At 42.0% G+C, this 18,728-nt stretch overlaps 1 protein-coding gene and 1 pseudogene across 21 annotated transcripts in view; both read right to left on the bottom strand.

Moving 5' to 3' along the window:
* Positions 1–492: 492 nt before the first annotated feature.
* On the bottom strand, positions 493–1,891 carry LOC115842261 (heterogeneous nuclear ribonucleoprotein K pseudogene; annotated as a pseudogene).
* A 4,590-nt stretch (positions 1,892–6,481) lies between these two features.
* Positions 6,482–18,728, bottom strand: part of CREM (cAMP responsive element modulator) — a 65,213-nt gene continuing 52,966 nt past the window's right edge. For 5 of the 21 annotated variants that reach the window (XM_060293174.2, XM_060293188.2, XM_060293193.2 and 2 more), the window contains 2 exons: positions 11,597–11,753; positions 6,482–7,647 (listed from right to left, as the gene is read on the bottom strand). In XM_060293174.2, the coding sequence (XP_060149157.1) occupies positions 7,503–7,647; positions 11,597–11,753 (302 nt within the window). In that variant the 3' untranslated portion in view covers positions 6,482–7,502. The other 16 variants (XM_060293173.2, XM_060293183.2, XM_030837044.3 and 13 more) reach the window with 5 other exon arrangements.

Raw genomic sequence — 18,728 nt, 5'->3', positions numbered from 1 at the left:
CAGAAAAAAAAAAAAAAAATCATAAAACGTTTCTTACAAAAGAGCATTACATTCTGCACACTGCTCTGAATAGATGCCAGGGACATACGGACTATTGTTACTTTTCCTCCCTATCCCACCCCCGAAATGTTACAGTGTCCACAAAGCAAAGCGTTCACAATAATTACATGGGGGGATTTTTTTTTAAAACCACCAACAATGAACAAAAATTAAAATTCACTCACTCCGCTGCTGTTTCAAAATTTCAATGTTTTTGCACACCCGCCCCCAACCCCCAACGCTGTTCGTAAGGAACTAAAACATGACATCTGGTGAACAGCAAAGATTTCACTACACCTCAAATGCAGAACACCTATGAAGCAGAGGAATGTTGGCTTTTTAAACAGAAGCTGATAAAAAAAAAAAATGCAGGACTCCTTCAGTTCTTCACTAGTCTTAGAAAAACTTTCCAGAATACTGCTTCACACTATAAAAAAGAAAAAATATCTTGCATTAGAATGCTTCAACATCTGCATACTGTTTCACACTGTTCTGCTCAGCAAATACTGTGCATTCTGTATCTAGTCCCGTGTTCTTTCCTGTAATGGTAACGATCCGATCTTTGGATCCTTCTAAAGGCTCATCAATTTTGATCGAAGCTCCTGACTCATGACAGATCTGTTTAATCCACTGACCACCTTTGCCAATAATAGATCCAGCCAGGTCTTTGGGAATAGTTACTTGTGTAGCAATAATAGGTCCACCAAGATCACCATATGAGCCACGACCCCCTGCATAGGGATAATCATATCCAGAGCCACCCTGTGGTTTATAAGCCATCTGCCGCTCTGATGGGCTCCAGGTATCTACTTCAGAGTCGCCGGTCTCATCAGCACTGAAACCAACCATGCCATCATAACGGTCTCCACGTCTCCCTCTTCTGTCATAGGCCATTAGCTCTCCTCCTCTAGGTGGTGGTGGTGGAGGAAGAAGAAGATTCCGAGCTCTGCCACCACCCCGGCCCCCTCGTCCAGGAGGAGGTGGAGGAGGTCCTCGGCAGGGCTCTTATCATCACAATCTCTTCTGGATGGAGGCATGGGACGCCCACCCCGGCCAGGAGGCATTCTGTCAAAACCGCCTCTACCCGGCATGGGAAATCCCACGGGACGTTCACGGCCGTCATCAAACATCATTGTAAAACCACCATAATCATAGGTTTCGTCGTAAAAATTGGGATCCTAAGGCTGAGCACGTCCTTTGATGGGAGACTCGGATATAAAATCAAAGATGATCTTTATGCACTCTACAACCTTATCAGGCTTTCCTCCAATAAGAACAGCTCTGTCAGTGGATTGAGGACAACGTTCCTGGAAAAGCTTGATTGTTGTCTGAGTGTTCCTCGAAGTTCTTTGATTTTAGCGCCTTCGAGCCCCATAATTCCTCCAGCCAGACTCTGATGAATCAACAGTCTCAATTCGCAGTCAAAGTCACTTCCTTTATAGTGGTGGTAATTCAAGCATTCCACAGCATCAGATTTGAGCGGGAGCTGGCTGGTTGCAGTGGGTGATGGCAACTGCAGGCCCTCTTCCAAGGTAGGGATGATTTTCTTCAGAATTTCTCCAACTGTTTCAGTATCAGAACTGATACTCAATATGCACTCGGGGCCACTGCTGTCTGGGACTGAAACACTGGCATTGTAGTCTGTATGGAGAGTCTTAATATTCTTGCCTCCTTTTCCAATCACTGCCCCAGCATTCTTGCTCTGAAGCAGAATGCCTAACTCAACCATCTCATCAGTGTTTCTAGATCTTTCAAAAGTTTGTTCCTCTTCCATATCTTCAGCAGGGCGCTTACCAAATTCCCCATTGATTTCAGTGCTGGGAAAGGTTTCCTCTGGCTGTTCAGTTTCCATTTTCTTACATTAAAGGGACACACCAATCAGTTATTAAATATATCTATCCTTGCAGGGCAGAACTGAAGTGTTCTGGGCGGGACCAACTGACACCCTAGTGCTGCAGTAGCAGGGCAAGGCTCCCGTTCCCATGCCGCCGCGCTGCCTCGGCGGGTCACAGCTAGACAGAGAACGAGCCCACCCACGAGTTTTTGGAGTCTTCATAGACTAAGAATATTTCAAAGAAAAGGAACTACAGAAACAGCACATACACTATGTAGGGCTGTGGCATTAAACCATCTTGTGTGCTCAATAAATGCAGGCTAGGAACAGCCACTCAAGGGCAACCATGGCTTAGAGGGAGATGGGGTAAGGCCTGACCCAGAACACGTGGTCAGTGTTCTCCAAAATGAGTGTCTGCAGAAACAGGCATGGTACTGGCCAGAGATAGGAACGTCCAGAGCTGCTGAACCAAATCTCAACACAGGGAATGATAAACACAAATAGACACATGGGCACACTCATGTTGTCCTCTATCTAAAAAGCCCACTTTCAGGGAACTCCCTGGCGGTCCAGTGGTTAGGACTCCACGCCTCCACTGATGCGGTTCCATGTTCAATACCTGGTCAGGGAACTGCATGGCCCAAAAATTATAAAATAAATAAAAATCATATTTTCATTAAGAGCCTCCTTATCTGGGCTACTTACTTCCTCAAAAGTGTACCAATAGTTACTGTGTTTTGAAAGGGAAGAATTTGGGAATTCCCCAGTGGTTAGGACTCAGTGCTTTCACTGCCTTGGGCCCCAGTTTGATCCATGGTTGGGGAACTAAGATCCCACCAGCCAAGCGGCACAGCCACAAATGAATGAATGAATGAATAAATAAAAGGTAAGAATTTAAAAATTTATTCTCAAGTCAAGCCCGACACTAGTCTGCCATGTCAGTGCTTCCCAGAGCTCACCAGACAGTAAAAACAGGACCCATCACGAGCCTCATTAAGAGCCAGCTGTTCTAGAGACATTGTGCCGTGTGTCAGCAATCGATGGGTCCAGCAGGGTCCTGCATCCTCCCATTGGGTCCAGCGTCCTCCCGTTGTTTCAGGGACAACAAGAGCTAATGTTTTCTAGAAAGCTATGCTTTCACCAAAAGCTGATCGAAAACCCAGTTTATAGAAAAAGAGAGGCATCATGGGGATATAAAGATGACTACACTAGTTAAGAGTTCTGAGTCTCTCCATTCCCAATAACTATAAACATTTAAGTAAATCAACCTAAAATCTGGTTTCCTTGCCTATAAAATTAAAGGAGTAAGTTATACCTTTATGACCTCTTTTAGCTTGAGGATTCTATTTCAATGTGTACATCTGTAGCTTTGATTGATATCCCAACAGCTAGTCCTTAAAACTGCAGGATCATTTTCTCCTGATCGGCGTCATGGATTTTAAACAGCAGAGAGAAAGGATGCCTGCTTTTTTCCGTTAGAACAGGAAACGTTCGGGTGCTCTTAAGTCCACCCGCTTGGACCACAGAACTGTCTCCACCAACCACCTACCTGGCCAGCACACACCCCCTCCGGCCACCTTCCTGCTTTGGGTCCCGGCTCCCTCGCTCCCTGCCGGCTTTGCTCTTGGCCCTGAGCCTTAACAGCTTTGTGACCTTGGGCAAGTTACTTACCTTCTCCAAGCCTGCTTCCTCATCTGCAAGATGGGGATGATGATAAAAGCACCAACACTGACGAGAATTAGGTGTGATAAGCCCCGTAGGGTGCACGGTTTGGTGCCTGGCACAGGGAAAGCATTCAGTGAACGGCAGCGATTACTTCTGATGATGACAACTGCGTGGTTAGAGCATCCACAGGACTCAGGACGTAACGGAAGAGTCTAGGAAGTGCCAGCAAAGGGCCAGTGTTGCCAGGGCCCCTGGTCCCCTCCTCCTGGACCCCTTGTCACTTGTAGACTTGAAGGAATGAACACGCTGACTCCCTGTGTCTCTTCCCAGAAACTCCTCATCCCACAGCCCTGAAGATGGGACAGGAATCTAAGGAAGCAGGTGAATCTCTTTCACAAAAAGGAAACTGGTGACAGTGGTTGCCTCCCGGGTGGCTTGGAGCCAGGGATGGGAGACAGACTTTTTACTTTGAATTTTGAACCTCAAGTACATCTTACCAATATTAAAAATTAAACTATTTTTTAACATGTTGATTTTTGAAAACTAAAAAGAGACAATTTGTATTTTTATTTATTTATGGCCGCTCCCCGCAGCACGTGGGATCTTAGTTCCCTAACCAGGGAGGGAACCCATGCCCCCCGCAATGGAAGCGCAGAGCCCTAACCACTGGACCGCCATGCAAGTCCACAATTTGTATTTTTAAAAGGTTACACCTTCCCTCCGGGGAGCTGGTGAGCTGAAAGGCGAGCTTCACGTGCCTACCCCGTGCACCCCATAACTGCAGGGCTGTGGGCAGAAGTGGTCTAATCCCCTGACCCAGGATCAGTAACTTCTATCTCCAGAAGTCCAGATGCGGAAACTCTTAGGATTAAAAAAAAGCCACAGATGCAGTGACAGCTCTGGACTCTGCGCAACACTGTTGCACAAGATGAGCCATGTTCACACGGCTTCCAACATACGGCTCGCTCTGGCCACCAGGAGGCTGTAGGCAGCATCTGCTAAGGCTGGGTGGAGACCTAGTGAATCATGCTAATCTAGCAGCAAAAGGTCTGCTTCCAGGGACAAATCAGATGAGCCGGAATCTGGAGGAGTCCCGTGCGGCTCCGACAGCCTGGCTCCAGCCCCGAGTCACACAGCTTTTCCCAGCTCCCCACCAGCCGCGGCCTCAAACATCATCCGTATGGCAGACGCCGCCAGCTGCCCACACCCTGGTCTTGCAGAACCCAGTTCTATTCTGCACCGATTGGCCATATGCTTCGCAGAAGCCTGGAACCCTCCCCACCCCAGGGGTTGAATCCTCACTAGTAATCCAGAGCTTTTAATTCCACTCTCCTTGCCAGCGAGCAGTTACAGAAGGAGTATGATGGGCGTCTACTGCTGAAGGTCTTCTGTGCAGGTTTCCCTTTGCTCTTAAGACAGGACAAACGGAAGAGGAGCTGCCAGCTGCCCCCCTGGTGCCTGCACCCGGGCAGCAATATCCGGATCGGGGGACCAGCTGCACAGGGAGCCAACGGTCGCGAGGCCGGGTTGAGACACTGAATCTCCCACCTCTGCGCCTGGGGTTTTGTGAGGTGATAACATTTCCTCACTGTTTAAGCCACCGTGGAGAAGGGGGGACATCAGCTATGTAGGGCCCCAAGTAGTCAGATGCAATCTCCTTCCCCTGAGACGACAGAGTGGGGTACACATATGCACGCACGCTCTCTGTTACACCAAACCAACCCCTGGTGAGTCCTAACTTCACCTCCCCCATCTCCTTGACTCCAGCTCCTTTTGGGGCGTGCCTGCTCTGTACCCCATCTGGATGCACCACTCTGCCCCCACCCCCCAGCAGTACCACTCACTTCCAAGTCTGCCTCCTGCAGGAAGAGTTCATCTGACCTTGCCTACAGCTTCCTCCAGTTCTAACACAGAGCGTCTCCTGCCTCGACATCCCTGGGTTGCCCTCTCGGTGTCCACATTCTGAGCACACGTCATTTACAGTGACTGACTGACTGATAAACTGAATGAAAGGATGAGTGAACTGTGTGAACGATGAATGTGTGAGTACAAAGCACCATTTTCCTTCACCTGAAACCTGGGGTTTTCCTTTCCTCTTTTCTTTCTTGTCTTCTTTCCTCATCTTACTTCTCTGTAGAACAAAAGACAAAAATTGAGATATAAGATATTCAGAGCTCAGACTCTGTAGGATGAATAAGTATTTCTAGAGAAAGCCCCAAACGGCATGCCCGCCCGACCTCCTGGGAGTTGCAGATAAGGGAAGGGGATGACGGTGTGGGGATAGCACTTAGACTCTGCACGACGGCCTCCTGCTCTCTACCCCGCAACACACAGCTCCACACAATGACCAGCTCCACTACTGAAACTAGGGGAGGGGCGGCCTTAACAGGTCAGGAGTCACAGCAGAAAATGCAGCAAGTCGAGCCCACAGGAGGCCTTCAACATATGTCCCACCGGAGAATGAGATGACAGAGCATCTTGTGGTTAGGGCTTTGGGCTTATACCTTGAAGTTTTTTATTATAAAAGCAGGATGAAATGTGGATACCAGTAATCACCCCATGTAATGAATTTCATCTGAATGTGCAGACTAAAAATGTTTGACCTAAAAGTAGCTGTTTTGAAGTGGAAAATAAAATTTTGGGTTGTTTTAGTTTTTACTTTAAAACTCCTATGGTTGGGACTTCCCTGGTGGCGCAGTAGTTAAGAATCTGCCTGCCAATGCAGGGGACACGGGTTCGAGCCCTGGTCTGGGAAGATCCCACATGTATCAGAGCAACTAAGCCTGTGAGCCACAACTACTGAAGCCCACGTGCCTAGAGCCTGTGCTCCACAACAAGAGAAGCCACCGCAGTGAGAAGCCCGTGCACCGCAATGAAGAGTAGCCCCCGCTCGCTGCAACTAGAGAAAGCCCGCGCGCAGCAACGAAGACCAACGCAGCCAAAAATAAATAAATAAATTTATAAAACACAAAAAACAAAACTCCTATGGTTGTTAGCCAAAACTCAAAATAGAGGGCCACCAGCAGGAGATTTCCAGACCATCTGCAGAAAGGCCTACTCCATCATACCAGCTGAACCTCTCATAGCTGCTCTTCTGTGTAAAAGCCCTGGGGCCGAGCTTCTGATTAGATGGCAGAAAGAACACTGCGGAGATCACGACCCACTGTGGAAATCGGCAGTGGACCCCCCCCTTGACGGTATGCAAATACAATTCTAACTTAAACCTTTAAATCAGGACAGATATTAAAATTTGCGTTAATGTTCATCATGTAATAGCAAACCGACACTAAAAACTTCTGCAAGATCTTTTATGTTACACAAGAGTAAAAACTGTAGTATATGTTCAGATAGTTAAATGAGCACCAAACACTACAAAGTGTAACCAACATGGTTCTATTAAAAACTCTCTTCAACTATGGCATTCAAGGACAGCAATACAATATTTTCTTTACAAAGCAACCAATATAAAAATCTGCAAATGCCATAAATTCATTTATAGGCTATTATTTTCACATAGGCATGTCATTAGATTCTTTCAATTCTTTCTTTCTTTCAGTTCTTTCCTGAGGTATTTTTTGTGGTTTACTTTTATTGTACTGCTGGATGCATTATCTTTGATCATCCTTTCCTAAAATGATTTTTAAAGACCTGCAAAAAATTTTTATTGCATAGGACACTGTTCATGACACAGAGATCGGGAACTGCAAATATGTGGCACTGGAACAAGCCTTACAAATGTTGCATTTTAAGAATTTTTTTTTTTTACAGTTTGCCTCTCTTAAAAAATTGAAGTTACAGCTAAGAGTTAACTACGTACAGTGAAGCAGTTTGGGAATGTTAGAGATTAGAAAATACGATGAATGATAAAGGGAAAAAAAAAGCCATAATTCTTGCTGGCTTTATATTGTATTGCCTTCAAAAGCAACTGTACATATTGCAATCAGTTCATAGTTTAATATTTCTACTAATCTGTTTTAGGAGAGTAAATGTCTTTCAAGGTTTCCAGTTCCTCTATGAGCTTCTTGTTCTGAACTTCCAGCACTGCAACTCGACTCTCCAGACATTTGACATATTCTTTCTTTCGACGTCGACATTCTTTAGCAGCTTCCCTATAAGAGAGTAGAAGCAAAAGGGCAAAAACAAAACTTTTTTTTCACATGCATGCTACTGACAGGGAGGTTGAAGTAAGCTTGGTAAATGTGATCGTGGTGTTCCAAATCCTGGGACAACATTCCCAATGCGATTCCAAACCCTAAGCCAAACTGGGTTCTGAAGGGTCACAAGCATCCCTTCCACAAGTCCACATGGCAATTAGTAAGACTGCTGCATCTCCTGCCTTGATTAGAGCTCTGGGCAAACAAGGCCCAAGTCAAAGTCACTCTGCTTTACGGCAGTAAAGATCTTTGAGGGCCTTGAGTTCCTCAATGAGAGTCTTGTTCTGGTTTTCAAGCACAGCCACACGGTTTTCAAGACATTTGACATATTCTTTCTTCTTCCTGCGACACTCCCGGGCAGCTTCCCTGGAACCAACACAAGGCAAATGACAACAGGAACAACCTCTCAGCACAATCCAGAGCGGCTTGTGAGTCTCTGCCCCCCAGACTCAACTGCCAGTCAGTCCTTGGGGATGTCCGCACGGAGCCGCACAACAGTCGTAACCGAGCACATGCCTCATTGGGAGGTTACCCTAAGACAGCAGGAACGACGGCAGAGCACAACAATTCGCCCGGCATCCGTTGTAAATGGTGTTTTCTTAGGGCACACGTCCCATGGTCACAGTGACCAGCAAGATTTTCAGTAACCGAAACGATAGGACCACATCCCCAAGTGGAATTTCTACAAAAACATTTACAGATCTTTTCAATTCTCTTAATTATTTTTGTCCACCAAAAGCCACATATTCCATCACAATGAGTTAACTTTATTTGATCAAAAATGATTAGAAAAATTAATCCTTAGAAACCAGTGTCAGCACTGGAGATTTTAATTCTTCAAGACTAAATCTCAGTAAAACAAGATCAATCATGACTGCAAGCCAACAGTTTGTCGGCTAGAAAACAACATGGATAAGAATAACAATAAACAAATCATGCACATTTTCATAAACCAAAATAGAAGGGACTCTGCTTCTGAAAACTAAGGAAGGAGAGAAGAGAGGGTACAGAATACAACCCTCAATAATTCAGATAACTTAAATCCAGAAATGTGAGAACACCACAACTGAAGTCATGGAAAGGACGCGAGAGATGCATCTGCTAACCAGGATTTAAAGCACTGCAGACACGCCCGGAGAAAGGCCAGACCAGCAGCCAAAGCAACACACACAAACAAACAGAGGAGCTGAGTTAGTCATTTTCACACATAACCCTGCCAAAATACAATGGACATGGCCAACATTTTCTTTCTTTCTCCTTCTTTTCAGGGTGGGAGGGGGTGGCTACTACATCATTGAACTCCTCTAGAGAATATACCCTCTGATAACAGCTTTATTTTGGAGTGTTCCTTTGAGAATAACTGCCTTTGGCGTACCCATCATATCAAAAAGCCTACATTGAAACAGGTAATTCAAATATGTATAAGCAAAAGTTGTGTTGAACGTCTAATCGCCAGTTACTGTAATGCCAGTTAGCACTGCTGCAATTCTGGACTAGGAGTGACACATGCAACACATGTGGCCAATTCTGTTTTATTTTTAGGATAGTTGATGCTCACTAACAACTGGTTATCTGTGTTTTCTCTGTGGGAAGCAAGGGTCAGCAGAAGAGAGCCCTTGAAATCCCAATGAACTGCAGGAAAAGATCGAGCCCTACTCCCCAGACAAGAACAAAGCCATCACCCTGTGAACGTGAAAGGTTCTCAGACTTCTTAACTGGTTAACAGAAACATTAACAGTGTAAAAGTGAACACACTCTGATAAACACAGATGAATTTAATCTAAATCATGCACACGGCAATGCCAAGAATAAATCCAAGCACACTTATACGTTTGCCAGTTTGGGAACACAATTCAACTCTTCCACAAAGAAACAAAAATACATTTCTGAACACCAAGGTTTTTGTGATTAAATCATTATATTAAATTCTAGGTCTGGAAGGAAGATAGATGGTCATTTTACAAAACAAGTTACTACTGAATGAAATTTTAAATGTCGAATAGCTGTGTTGTGGGATGTCTAATGTTTCAAGTGTAATTTACCAAGCTGTGCTATTTCTCGTGAGTATGGATACTTCGTGTCTCATGCGCCTGCATGCATGTTACCAGAGTCAAAATATTCCAGGCACAAAGCTCTGGATGGCCACACCAGTAGGTGGTACATTCCTAAGTAGTCTCGGCTAAGGAAGACACCTGTTTCTTCTATTAATAGTTAGCTCCATTTTCAGGCCTTGCATTGGTCTGGATATACCCTTAGCATGGAGAGGAAGTACATGGCAAAGAGGAAAAGCTGACAAGGTTATTAAAGAAATAACAACTGTAGCTGGATTGGCAGAAATACAATTAAGTATCTATTATGAATGCCAGCCAAGGAATTTAGCTGAGAGAATGTGTAAGAGGTCTTTGACATTAATAAGTAAATCCTACATACTCTCCATAGAGCTAAATCTGCAGCTGACACCGGGGTCTCTATGAGGTGACCTGGTGTTAGTGCAGGGTGGGCTCTGGGGAAAGACGGCCTGACTGCAGTTCCAGGTTCTGTCCAGTTTGGGCTGTGTGATCTTAATCAGCTTGTTACCTGACCTCTCTGAACCTCAGTTTCTCATCTGTAAAGTAAGGGAGAATAACCAGACCTACTCTCATGTGAAAGCTATGTGTGAGTTAAAAAAAAAAAATGGTAGAGGGCTTCCCTGGTGGCGCAGTGGTTGAGAGTCCGCCTGCTGATGCAGGGGACACGGGTTTGTGCCCCGGTCCGGGAAGATCCCACATGCCGCGAAGCGGCTGGGCCCGTGAGCCATGGCTACTGAGCCTGTGCGTCCGGAGCCTGTGCTCCGCAACGGGAGAGGCCACAACAGTGAGAGGCCCACGTATCGCAAAAAAACCCACAAAAAAACGGTAGAAACAAGCACTGAAAACTTGCTCAGCACACACTGAGCAACCGAAGAGCCATTTATCATCTGCTTTTCTCTTGTCCTGCTCTGAAACTGAAATTTGGAAGCTAAAATAGACCCTTCTCAGAATCCCGTGCACCTAGGGGCTCTCTTGTTTATTTCTAGCCAATGAAATGTGCAAGAACACGTGAGAAAATGAGAGAGGGAACTGGAAGCGTATGTACGATAGGAGGCATCTCTATGCGGTGGGGCTGTGGGTAATTTTAACTCTTCCTCTTGCTTTGTACTTGTCCCCAGCTAGAATTTTTCAGAATAGATTGTACTTGGGTATAATAGAGAAAAAACAAAGTTACAAAATAGATAAAAGAAAACTACATGTAAAAGACTTAGAAAATTCTGAACTCACACTCAGATTTATTTTGCTCACAAAGAAGCTAAAAATTATACATATCACCTACTTCACAAAGTAAATACCAAGTACAAAATGAATCTTTATTTGTAATAAAGTCCTTCCATTATCAGTTAAAAAATGAATGTATCGGGCTTCCCTGGTGGCGCAGTGGTTGAGAGTCCGCCTGCCGATGCAGGGGACACGGGTTCGTGCCCCGGTCCGGGAGGATCCCGCGTGCCGTGGAGCAGCTGGGCCCGTAAGCCATGGCTGCTGAGCCTGTGCGTCTGGAGCCTGAGCGTCCGGAGCCTGTGCTCCGCAGCGGGAGACACCACAACAGTGAGGGGCCCGCGTACCGCAAAAAAAAAAAAAAAAAAAAAATGAATGTACCTTTTAGACATTACCCTAAAACACATGAGGATGTACGGCCTGCTGATGAAACAGTTTCATGCCTGGAACTCTGACTAGAAGACTTACTTAGAACATTCAGAGCACAAGCCCACATAAAATGCCACACAACATGTAACTTGGGAGAAATAGCTGAGGAAAAGTTAATTTTTTAAAAGCCCCACAGTAATAAATGATATGTCCCCTAAGTGGTTGCGGTTTCTAGTGAAACATCTTACCTATTTTTCATTAGCCTCAGCTCTCGTTTGCGTGTTGCTTCCTCTGCTAGTTGCTGGGGACTGTGCAGGCTTCCCGGCGAGGCAGCCATCACTACTCCCTGTGGCAAAGCAGTAGTTGGAGCTCGGATCTGGTAAGTCGGCATGTCACCAGTGGTGGCTGCAATGAAACAAAATATCACGTTATATAAACAACTTATGACTTGATATTTTACGTAAAATTGACCTGGAAATAACATACTTCTTTTTACATGTTTTAAGAGGTGAGCTTGCTAATGTTTAAGATGATTATTCTAAGCATTATAGAAATTTTAGGTATCAAAGATCCCTTCAGCATTTGGAACAATGATACTCAGCATGCTCTATACATTTAATTGAAAGGTTTTTATCAAAGGCTAAAGTAGACAGGCTTTTCAACTGATAGTTCATTTAGCCTAAAATCAGTGGTGTGCTGATAAATATTTAACCACCAGCTCTCTAAGGGGGAAAAAAAAGCCCTGGTCCGTAGTGTTTATCATTCCCATGATGTAAATGCTTTCACCATGGCCGATTTCAAGCTACCGATAAGACTTCACTAAATGTAGAGTTGGAAAGACATACAACAATAAGTGGCACACCATACAGACAAAATAGATGTAAATAACCTCAAGAGCATAGATACAATTATTAGAAATGATGAGTTCTAAGTATTTATTAATGTTGTTTTTAATGTAATTTGTTAAATATATATGTATTTATGTCTTTAGTTTTTAATAATATCTGTTTTTGCAACCAGTTCATAAAAATCCTGAAAACTTAATAATTGGCTCCAGCAAATGAGTGGGAGCTGGCCCTAGCACACCACTGCAAACATTTTAATTAAGAAGAACATCTCCATCCTCTGAATACCCCAGCTAAGAGATTTTCCTAAACCCTGCAGCATGCCTGAAACAGTTCCTGAATGTCTTTAAGTGCAAGTCTTATTAACAGGTGATGACTGGTACTGGTACTGGTACTGGAAGGAAAATACTAGCTTACTGTATTTTCAGCTTAAAAACAAGGACAAAATAAGAAACAGGAAAGCTCTACTTAAACCTGGTTTCTCTAGGGAAGGATAATTTTTGTCTTTCTTAGATTTCTTGGGATAATAATACATTTCTAAGTATTCATTTTTTAAAACGCATTTTCTAATTATAGTATAATCACAGTTAAATGACAGATTTAAATATTTATTTAGTATTCAGATTGAATACTAAAAGTCCCAAAGTGTAATAATTTAATTTCAAAATTTGTCTATCTACTGCAATAAACACAGGTTCCTAGAAAGGACAGATGGATTTAAGTGATTAAAAATGTTTCTACCACCAATGTGTCAACTTTGAGAATGTATGGTCCAGAATTAATTTGACGTTTTGATGAGATATTACAAAATACATGCTCTCTCAAAGCTAAATGCAAGAAAAAGGTTAAAAAATCCTATAAAATCCTATAAAAATTGGTCTGATCTAAATCCCAATCAAAATATGAAATGCATCACTGCTGTATGTCATTAAAATGTATTATACCTATTGAGTAAGAAACAAAATTTTACCCAAAGGGAGACAGAGACTTTTTTCACTTAAGTAGAATATTATCACTGAAAATAGCCAAGCAGTTTAAAATGTTAATCGAAAACTGATCTATGTGCTTCTTTTGGGTAAATGCCAGGTGTCTTCCCTCTAGGGCTCAAGAGTTAGGTGAAAGAATAAAAATATGGCTTTGGGGGCTTCCCTGGTGGCGCAGTGGTTGAGAATCCGCCTGCTGATGCAGGGGACACAGGTTCGTGCCCCGGTCCGGGAAGATCCCACATGCCGCGTAGCAGCTGGGCCCATGAGCCATGGCCGCTGAGCCTGTGCGTCCAGAGCCTGTGCTCCGCAACGGGAGAGGCCACAACAGTGAGAGGCCCGCGTAACGCAAAAAAAAAAAAAAAAGGGCTTTGGGTGAAGATCACTCAATTCTTCATAAGGTTTACAAAAATATCATTTATAAGGTTCTTCCTTCTATATATAATTTAATAAACAATGGTGAATAAACAGTAACTGTGATAGATATAATGATCACCAGCAGACTCTCTATTAATAAACTTGGGAAAAATCCTAAATTTGTTTTCATGACTATTTAAAATACTGTACACACATATGTCTCATTAGGTGTCATAGAAATTTTTGAAATATTGAAGAAGATAACTTTAAAAATCAGTTGTAAACTTACTAAAGATTTTTTTTTTAATATTTTAATCATATTGCCAGAGGAGCTAGAACGGTGCACAGAACAACATGGTTCTCTCCTTTTCTCTTTATCCACATCAAGGGAAGGTGGCTATGGGATAATAAAGGTTAAACAATGGAACCCGCTGGAGGCAACAGAGGCTTTCTAAAATTGGAACAATGGCCAGCAACGAAGAAGAAGTCCATGTGTCATTATGCTGACATTTGCAGGCAGCAGGGATGCAGACCTTGGTCTAGGGTTGCTCTTGCCAAACACTGCTGACAAAGAGTGCAATACAATGAATAGAAAGGTACAGAGGGGTTTGCTGTGCTTGTTCGAGTTTTGTGTGTACTTTTTGTACTGTAAGTTAAAGCAGAATGCTTGAGTAACCATTTTTTCAAAAAAGGAAAAAGTCGGGGTGGGCAGGAATACTTTGCAGGCGAAAAGTAAAGTTCATTCACTGGTCTTAAAACCAGAAATGGTTCTAAAATTGTGCCTATTTCCAAAAGCTGAAACTACCCTCCAAGGACCAAACTTGGCACCAGGAAGAACAATGCCACTTTCAAAAGAAGTATTCTTAAAACATTTTGAGCAACAGCTCAGGAAAACATATCGCTTTAAAATGATAACTTGGAAGGGAATGATATATTTGGATGTATTAGTTCTGGATGTTAGCTAACAAACTGGGTTTTATTACAATTTTTCAGACATAGTGTATATTCATTTTATCTCCTTCAACAAAAATCAGTTTGCAGCTCATCAGTTCAAGCCAGAAACAGGAATTAGTATAAATTAGTAGGAATTTGTATAAATTTCTGTAATATCCCAACGAATCTATATGACAGTACTATTCTAATGGTCACTGAATAAGTATCAGTGGATGAATTCCATATATTCAAATATGATCACATTAGCAAGCATGTTAATAAGATATGGGCAAAGAGAATCTCTTGTTTTGAGGAAATCCAAATGTCAAAAAGTTTTGTTTTTGAAACAAGTTATCCAAAAGTTTTTATCTTAGCTTTCGTTTCCAGTGTTGTGGATGCAGTGGTGATTTAAAGCAGGTTAGCTGTTGAGGATCACAGTTCAGAGAACCATACTACATTCTTCGATGACACATTCTGATCCCTGTACTCTTATGAAGGCCAATTCCTGTTCCATCTTAACTACTGAAAGTGTCCAAATTATTTTTTATGCTAGAATTTCACTGTATAAATTATTTCTGAAAATAAATGGGCCATCAGTGGGACACGGACCCCCGACCCCACTCCCAGGGAAGGGCTGGGCCCCCACAGGTCCTGGCCCACAGGACACTCCCTATGGAGGTGCCAGGGAGTCATCCTGGGGATGACAAGCTCGGGTGAGCACTCAGCACGCATACAATGGGTGCTTTGTGAGTTTACATGTGCACCACAAAGTAAATTTTGAACTTCTCAAGGTTTTGCAAAAGCCCACTGCCATTCAGAATGTTTAAAATAAGCAATCTTATTATTATAAGACTATAATTAGCTATTGTTATTATAGCTAAGTCTTTAACACTAAGCCATGGAAAGCCCGATAAGATGCCATATATTTATTCAAACTGACCTTTCTTGATAAAAGGCATTATTTCTTAAGTCTTCCCTTAAATATTACTTATCTACCCTGGCATTTTAGAAACAGAGGAGTTGTAATTACAGTGTGGTTCCAACCATCTAACTCCTGACATGAAAAAAAAGTTTAGGTTTAGTGTCAATATTTCATGGGAAAGAAAATTCCTAGGACTCTCAACTCTGGTCAGTAACTTCATACCTCTCTTTGCAAGCTTTAAACACGGTACAGCAGAAAAAGCATGGGATTTGGAGTCTGGGTTCTAGTCCAGCTGTGCCACTTACCAGATATGTGACTTGGGGCAAGTTCAGTTTCCTCATCTGTAAAATGGGGATACATGTTCTCATTTAATACTCACAATAAACCCTATAATGTATGTCAAAGTGTCTAGCACAGTGCCTGGCACATGGTAGGCTTTCATCAAATGTTAGTTCCCTTCCTCTTCCCTTCCTTAAGTTCTGAAAGACAATGTTCCAAATTATGCTTATACTGTATAATTAAAAGACATATAACAACCATATTTTCCCCTGGAGTTTCCCTTCTAACAAACCTAGGTAATAGAATGACTGAAACGTATGGCTCTTATTCCTTATTTTGTTTAAAAAATATGCCCCTTAAAAAGCTTTTAAAATTTCTACTATATTTTATTATATCCCTTTAGAGAATAAATCATTAAAAGATAATATAAAATGTCCTTTTTAATGTGCATAATCACCTAAAAGAGAACCTCGAAGATGGAGGATCACAAAGAAACACGATACAATCTCATCAGACTGGTAATAAGAAAACTGAAAACCTCACAAGTAAAAGGTGTTTGTTTCTTTCTAACCAAGAAAGAAACAAGAAACTCAGCCAAATGCCTATCTTGATAGCTTCCAAAGTGAAACAGTTTATCAACACCCCAAATGATGGTGATATTACTTGCTTATTGGTTTATTGAGATCTCTGAGCACATCAGCTGAATAGAAACATTTTTCTATGTGCAGCTCCTCCCTTCATATGTCATTTTGCTCTGCGTCACTAATCCCAAACACACTGAAGTAACACGCAATGGAGGTGACTTAGGAGCCGTACTTGTTAGCAGGGGCTTCTTTCCCTGGCTCCAGCGAACCAAGGACATCTTCACTTTTCCTTTTGATCCTCTCCTCCCCACCACTACACCAGTACTCAAAATGCCCAAATCAGGCTTGTCCTCGCCTGGTGTCTCACACTGTCAAAAACTTTCCCTCCTCCATTGCTCCACTTTTTCCAGGAAAATGAAATCCTATATAAGTGTAACTAAGTACTGATCATTTTCAAATTTGCTACAATTACTATAACAGACAGACCATGTGGAATTAAGCCAGTACTATTTTTTATTTTAAGTTACACATATAAGGGACCTTCCTGAGTTGTTTATTAAGTGAAACTCTTAAAGTGACAAAAAAAGTCTGTGTAAAAAGATGAAATTATGAATATTGAAATTTAAGGTTCTCTATAATAGCAAATATATGCTCTATTGTCCTATGAGAGTAATAATAAATATTCTAGAAAAAATCCATTTTGACTACTTAACATGATGCTAACTTCATTTTGCATGTTTTATAAGCAGTGTGTAGTATGCTATTATAACTCATCTAACCGTAGCATTAATTTACCAATGTCAGGTGGATTTTGAGCAGCAATGTAATATGGTGTGAACAGAACCAGACAGGGAGTCTGAAAACCCAAACGCGTTCACCACTTGCTAGCTTTGTGAGCTAGGAGAGCCTTTACCCACTCCGATCCGATCCCTGTTCAGTTACATGCAAATGAGTGTAACAATATCTGCGCTAAGTGCCTCAGTGAGAATGCATGGAAAGTGCTTCTCCTCTCCGGTATTTAAACATGGTTTCTTCAGAGGCTTGCCCTGATCCTTTAACCCATATCACTGCTTCCTGTGGGTCTCTCGTGATCTGACAGCTTCTTGGATAGCACTCACCCCATAAGTGATTTTTTTAATTTTAAAGTTTATGTAAATGCAAAGCATCATCATAATTATTTTATTAGGCAACGTATTCATATAGGCATATAAAACTGGACAAAGTGAAACAATTATCCTAAACTATATTTCATTAAAAATTTTTCAGGAACAGTGAGGAAATAACACAGAGGCAATTTCAGTATACCTTCCACACAGGTTTGGAGTTTTATGGAAACTTAAGGTAGATGAGTGACTTCTTGTTTTCATTTCTAACATGATTATAACTTGCTTCGCTACCAACTTCAAGAAGCTGTTATAACTTGATCCAAAACATTCCTTTACGTGAGAATTTCCAAATAAAAACCTTTTCCAGCAGCCTCTTTTCACAAAGGTAAAACGCATCCTTATTCACTAAGATACTGTTTTCCAAATTTGAATAAGTTGTAATATTTGTTTTTTAACAATTCAGAAATCCAGGCTGAATACAATTCATCAGAGTTTTTTAGACTTGGAGACTAAAGGGTATGGAATTAGGCTCCTAAACATAATCAGCTTATGAACAAAGCCAAGAACTATTTCTAATAAAACTTTAAACTATACCCAACAGAATCAATAATATAATTCTATAAACCAAAGATATTCACTTTCACATTCGATTCTATGATCCTGTAAGCAAATGCTCCTAAAACCTTTACCAGGCCAGTCATTATTTTGGAGCCTGAGTTTGGTCCAGATCAGCTTTTCAAACTATAAGTTGTAGACCATGAGTAATTCAGTAATTAATTTCATGGGTCAAGAATAGCATTAAAAAAAGAATGGAAAAGACAAGTATGAGTACATCACAGAGAGTAAGGATAAGCACTATTTTTGAAACTTGTTTTATATAAATGTACTTGTTTTATATAAATACACACACACACACACACACACACACACACACACACAAGGTCTATGGCATCATGCTGTAAAATGTGGGTCATAGTCAAAAAGTTTGCAAGTCAAATATCTAGCTCGGTCCACTTGGTTGCAATCCACACGGGGAGGGGGCGGAACTGGGACTCCAAAGGTGGGCCCCAAAGCTGCTCTACTACACCTTGAAAAGGCCCCTTAAATCCTGTGCTCTTTGGGCTCCTCGAAAAAGCAAATAAAATATGCTTTTCATTTTCAAATAGCATTTTCAATAGAACTGATTCTGTGAGAACTGACCAGATTTCCAAAAATAATGATTTCCAAAGGCACAAAGAGGTCTTGCGAAAAAAGTGACATTTAAAAAATTTCAGCATTCTGAAAAATTTAAACTAGAATGGGTAAATCATGTATAAGCATTATGGGTAAAACTGTGAAAAAAAATATTTTCAAGGATAGTGGTATGTTCAC

This window comes from Globicephala melas, chromosome 2 (assembly GCF_963455315.2).
Source record: "Globicephala melas chromosome 2, mGloMel1.2, whole genome shotgun sequence".
Taxonomy (NCBI): domain Eukaryota; kingdom Metazoa; phylum Chordata; class Mammalia; order Artiodactyla; family Delphinidae; genus Globicephala; species Globicephala melas.
The sequence above is the reverse complement of the archived record's forward strand: the minus strand, read 5'-3'. Positions and strand labels throughout refer to the sequence as shown.